Below are 5,999 nucleotides of genomic sequence, written 5' to 3'. Positions count from 1 at the left end.
AATGCCTTACCATGAGTTGCTGCCCCTCAGGAAGAGGTGTGTGTATGTACAAGGGTGGGGGGGGGGGGCGGTGCAACACACTTATGTTGCAACACAAACCAGGCGCGCAGCCACCGTGGGTGGGTGGGAGGGAGGTGAGTGAGGGAGGGAGGAAGGCGGTGCACGGCGTCCCATCACTAAAGCAAACATCCCTGCCGCCTCCGACACATGCACTCCTCCTGTCTCTCCATCACGGCTGCACGACGGAGGGGAGCTGCTCCACCAACACTGAAGGTGACTATACTATGGCTTCTATGGATACTAAGCAACATCAAATATTGCATAACTGTATTTTGTGCAGTGACGTGTTAAAGAATATACATTTATGTCATATTCCACAATGTGTACTTTATTAAACTTATACATGTATGTGCAGCCTCCATTCTCCCACAACATGGAAGCCATTCCAGCGGGCCGAGACTCCAGCTCTTCGCCGGGCTCCAAACAAGAACTTTCTTACCCGAGCTCCAACAACTTGAAGCCCAACCAGGTCGGGGAGACGGTCCTGTACGGAATACCCATCGTGTCCCTGGTGATAGATGGCCAGGAGAGGCTTTGTCTGGCGCAGATATCCAATACCTTGTTGAAGAACTACAGCTACAACGAGATCCACAACCGACGAGTGGCACTGGGCATCACCTGCGTGCAGTGCACCCCAGTCCAGCTGGAGATCCTCCGCAGGGCCGGCGCCATGCCCATATCCTCCAGGAGGTGCGGCATGATCACTAAACGCGAGGCCGAGAGACTGTGCAAGTCGTTTTTGGGAGCTCACTCGCCTCCTAAATTGCCAGAGAATTTCGCCTTCGATGTGACCCACGAGTGTGCGTGGGGGAGTCGGGGCAGCTTCATCCCGGCCAGGTACAACAGCTCCAGGGCCAAGTGCATTAAGTGCTCCTATTGCAACATGTATTTCTCCCCAAATAAGTTTATATTCCATTCACACCGCACCCCAGAGTCAAAGTACACGCAGCCAGACGCTGCTAACTTCAACTCCTGGAGGAGACATCTCAAATTATCAGACAAAAGCAGCCAGACTGATATTTTACACGCGTGGGAGGACGTGAAGGCCATGTTCAATGGGGGCAGCCGCAAAAGGACGATGCCAGGCGTAGGGTCAGACTCAAGCTCGCCTCTAAAGTCCCACGGTCCGAGTCTTCACCGAGAGTCCCCTGATATACCGGCGAAGATCCTCAGCTGCGAGGAGAACAGGGTCAGCATGGGCCCACGCAGCTACCCGGTCATCCCTGTTCCAAGTAAAGGCTTCGGCATGCTGCAAAAGATCCCGCCTCCTCTCTTCCCTCACCCGTACGGCTTCCCGGCGTTCGGCCTCTGCCCGAAGAAAGACGACAACATCCTGGGCGAGCAAAGCAAGGCCGGTCTCCCTGGAGTCCTGTGGCCTGGTACCAAGGACAGCGCCTACCCCTCTTTTCCGGTCTTCTGGCCCGCTGCGGGTTCTCTGCCCATGCCTTCTTATACCCAGAGCCCACACAAACCTCCACCCGAGCTGCTGCCCCTTCACAGACACACAGACGTGGACATTTCCGAGCCCAGCGACCGGAGCACCAACACGTCCAAAGACAGCATGGCCGAGAATGACCGGTGCTCCAGCACGCAGTCCACGCGGAACGAGGACGACAAGTCCGGGGATGAGGGCAGGCCCTTGGAAGGGAGCACCTTACCCCCACGGAAGGTCAGCTACGTGTCTGCCTTCCGGCCCGTCGTTAAAGACGCGGACTGCATCGCCAAGTTATACGGCAACCGAGGCGCATACACACGCACCGGTTACTTATCACCTGACTTTTTAAGCGAAAGCTCCAGCTACCGTTCGATGTCTCCGTGCGTGGACAGCGACGGCGAAGCCGACGTGGATGTGGAGACCAACAAAACACCAGAGGACGAGGATAACTGCAGGCCCCTGTCCTTGATGTGTCCCCGGACTCCTCCCGGGCTCACCCACAGTGTGTCATCGAATGATTCAGACTGCAAAGAGGCGCAACGGGAGACGACTCTGCTTGAGTCCCAGAAAGTGGGGCCACGCGTGGATGCCCAGTCCTGTGACAGAGAAGTGCAGAGCAAACAGTTAGCAGAGACCCACATTGCTGCTGCAACTTTTAACCAAGTAGGTTACACACACAGAATTAATGTTTTATTATTATAATGTATTTTAAAATTCATAAAATATATTGTTTTTTTATTGTGTAGGTGTACACGCAGGACAGAAGCGAGCTGCAACAAAGGAGCAGTCCGTATCATTTCAGACCTGCAAGCTACCAGCCTGCAGGGATTACAACACATGGTTAGACATTCTATCTCTAATTCAATCATAATAAAAAAAAATTAAAAACATGAATGTGACATTAAAATGTTTTTTTTTTTCAAGATGAGGTCGCCAGTAAAGAGGAGCCGTCTTCCACTGTGGAGGAGGTGGAAACCAAATCCTTTAGTGAACAAAGCAGTGAAGAAAACCAACGAGAGCTGAACGATGACGGTACGTTCACCACAGAGAGAATTATTTTACAATAATATCAATAATTGGATACTATATCTTGTTTCATAAAATAGATAATTAAAATATACTTTGGTGTTTATGCAGATGAAGACGCAGAGAGAGGTCTGCAAGCACAAAGAAACATACAGACTTTGGCAAAAGGTATATTATATAACATGACTGCATCGTTTATTCTTATATTGCTGTTTTCCACATTCCTTTATAATTATTAATGTACACGAAAAAAATAGTGACTTTGTGACATGACTTTGGCACAAGGTATATTATATAACATCACTGCATCGTTTATTCTTATATTATTCTTATATTACTGTTTTCCACATTCCTTTATAATTATTAATGTACACGAAAAAAATAGATTTGTCCTTATTTGTTTATTTCTATTATAATTTAAATATGACTTATTTCTTTCATAATCACTGGCTTTTGAAATTTTCGTTTCAGCAAACCAAATACAATTTTGTCATTTATTTTTTTGCTAAAATATGTATATGCAATTTACTGTCAAATTCTGTTCTCTTAATTTTTAAGATGTGAAATATTAATGAATCCAATTTGATATTACTATCTATTTCCGAGTATCTGGTAACATGAACTATTCTCAGATAAATCAGCTTTTTAAATATATTTTTAAAGAATCCTCCCCTACCTTACATAGTATTTTTGTGTGTGTTTTAGAGGAACTACAGAAGCAACTCTTAGAGCAGGTTGAGCTGAGGAAAAAGCTGGAACGTGAATTTCAACATTTAAAAGGTGAGCCCCCAAAGTGTGGCATATGGTGAAGTATTATCATATTTAGCTATACTGCTGATCAGGTGTGATTATTGGGTTTTTTTCCATATGCCCCCCTTTTACATGTTTGTAATTCAGGCTCCAACATGACCTTTACAACAGCCTTGGACCTCACCACTGACCAAACATGCATGTGGGCGCTCTCTGGAGCACTGACCTCATAAAGGGCACATTTAAAAAAAAAAAACAAACAAAAAACTAAACACATCATTTTTGAACATGACTGTATGGACTCTATTTTATGTATTATTCCTGTACAGGTATTAAATTGTTGACATATTACAAATACATGCTTTCTGAGCCAAAATAAGAAGATAAATATGTTGTGTGGTTATAGTTTGTGGCGGATGGCAGTAATCTCATATGCAGAAATGTTCTACAACCATAATTATAACCCCTCTCAAAACACAAAATGATTATCTTTGTAAAAAACATCATGTTGCAAGTCTCCAGATTGTGCAGATGTACCTCACTAAGTGCCCAGTCAGTGTCAATATAAAGTTGTACAGTTAAGTGTTTTCATACCCAGTGAGAGCATCATTAAAAAAGAGGATATCGCTTTCATTTTAGCTTCCAGTAACTTCTGCATGACCTCGGTGTTCTCAAACGCTTATCACTCCTTTTCACTTGGCAAGAGCAGTTTTTTTCAACCAGAAATGGATGAATAAAGAAGCATTCAGTGCATGGATCAAAAGGGCACTCCATAGTATGTTATGGAGGGATTTGAAAACTCTAGACCCCTGAGGCCTCTAGTGGAACATCATCCAGCTCCTGTATAGTTTGAGTGGTCATTGATGTTTTACTAGCACCTGTTGTAGGCTTTTAAATGTGTCACCTTTGTGCAAGCAGCAGAAATGGATGCATTCATATTTGCGGGAAAATAACACCGGGATAAAATTCACATAGTATCAAACTCATTAAAAGAATGGTGTTCAAAATGTGGCTCGGGGGCCTTGATTGTTTTTTTTTCTAAACGCTGTGACATATTCCAGAAAAAAGACCAAACAAAGGTTATATAAGAATATTAAAAATGAGGATAGACAAACCAAAAATGATACTGTTTTTGTAGAAGAAAACAAAGAATATTTAACTTGTGAATGCAAAAGAGTTAAACACAAAGACGACAATTGAAACTTTTAGTCCATTCAAATACATCTTTAAACTATACTAATGCATCTCATTTATCCTTGTATATATGTGAGGATTTATCCTACTATGACTTCATATTTTTATTTGTTTAATATTTCTGTCTTCTGTGGCTTCACTTATAGCACAATGGTCCTCACACCTTTTGCTTTAAGTACCATCACCCCTTTTTACTTCAAATGCATGGCTTGTACTCCCGGGTAATTGGTGTCAACTATGGTGAGGACAATTTAGTTTTAGTTCAATTTGAAGGGAATATTTTGTATTTTCTTGGGTACCACTACATCAAGGCCACCTGCCACCAGGGGTACTTATGCCACAGTTTGAGGATCAATTGCAAATGTGCAAAAAAAGCAATAATTTATTTATTTATTGCATTTAAATCAGTGCCTGTTTCCCTCTTTAGATAACTTCCAAGATCAGATGAAGAGAGAACTGTCCTACAGGGAGGAGATGGTACAGCAGTTGCACATTGTTAGAGGTGAGAAAAATAAAATAACTGAGTTTATGTGTATGCTGTATTGTGATGATATTGTGTTAATATAATTAAATTGATGCTATGCACTTAAATTAATGAATTAAAAATAATAACATTGAACAAATAGTGTGCTATTTTACACCGTGTTTTTTTTTTATTTATTGCACGGGCATGATGATTTGCTCCGCTTTTCCTCAGAAGCTCACGACGCGTTGCACCATTTCTCCTGCAAGATGTTAACCCCTCGTCACTGCACTGGGTCCTGCACCTTCAAGTCTCCTCTGCTTCCACCCTGAACACTCGCCCAATGTGGAATCTCCGGGGGGAAGAAAAAAAAATCCACTCAAGTCCAATATGCGAGAAACAGACTTACCCCCCCCCCCATCCTCTACTTCCCCCATGTAATTAATTGTAATATTTATTGATTGGTTGTAATATTTATTATTAAAATGTAATGTAATATTCAGCATTCCGTTTGAAACCATTGATATTTATTATTATTTGTGGCAACGTGCAATTGCAATGTGTGTATCTTGTAATAGTTATTAGCGGTTGTTATTATGTTGAAGGCAGTTTCACTAAATCTTTCACTCTGGTGATTTCAACTACTATTCCGTTCATTCTTTATTCTGAATTAATTTGGATTATCATGCACTTTAAATGAGTGAAACCACACAAATAGGTAAATGTAATTCCTTGTTGCAGAAGACCTGATGTTTTTTCATGACCTTATCAGATTTCTCGTGTATGGCAAAAATTCTATTTGTTCATGTGATATTTGGTTACACTTCCCATAAATAAATCCTTTTATCAAACTAGCGTGGCTAATCACATATCAACAATATCGCTTTGTTTTTGGACTGCAATAACTCAAATTGTCCAAACAGCCAATTGTCAAAGGCAGTAAGATTTATTTTTAAACGAAATCTGAAACGTAAAAATTAAACCAGATTGAAATACAGTTCTTTCCGCAATTGGCATCTAGCACACAGAAGAGACAGGTGTAAAGTTCAACTTTTATGAATCCATACATAA

At 42.1% G+C, this 5,999-nt stretch overlaps 1 protein-coding gene across 4 annotated transcripts; it reads left to right on the top strand.

Moving 5' to 3' along the window:
- Positions 1 to 206: 206 nt before the first annotated feature.
- Positions 207 to 5,750, top strand: skor1b (SKI family transcriptional corepressor 1b). 4 transcript variants are annotated; one of them, XM_078789146.1, is made up of 8 exons: positions 207 to 273; positions 416 to 2,158; positions 2,242 to 2,335; positions 2,420 to 2,527; positions 2,633 to 2,689; positions 3,227 to 3,301; positions 4,893 to 4,967; positions 5,166 to 5,750. In XM_078789146.1, exons 1-8 carry the CDS (start codon positions 208 to 210, stop codon positions 5,258 to 5,260), a joined length of 2,313 nt encoding a protein of 770 aa, XP_078645272.1. In that variant the 5' UTR covers position 207; the 3' UTR covers positions 5,261 to 5,750. The 4 variants fall into 4 exon arrangements, with proteins under 4 accessions (XP_078645272.1, XP_078645271.1, XP_078645283.1 ...); XM_078789145.1 differs by having other exon boundaries at positions 5,163 to 5,750; XM_078789157.1 differs by lacking the exon at positions 3,227 to 3,301.
- Positions 5,751 to 5,999: the final 249 nt, after the last annotated feature.

This window comes from Doryrhamphus excisus, linkage group LG1 (genome assembly GCF_037039965.1).
Source record: "Doryrhamphus excisus strain RoL-2023G ecotype Guam linkage group LG1, RoL_Dexc_Guam_v1.1, whole genome shotgun sequence".
Taxonomy (NCBI): domain Eukaryota; kingdom Metazoa; phylum Chordata; class Actinopteri; order Syngnathiformes; family Syngnathidae; genus Doryrhamphus; species Doryrhamphus excisus.
The sequence above is the reverse complement of the archived record's forward strand: the minus strand, read 5'-3'. Positions and strand labels throughout refer to the sequence as shown.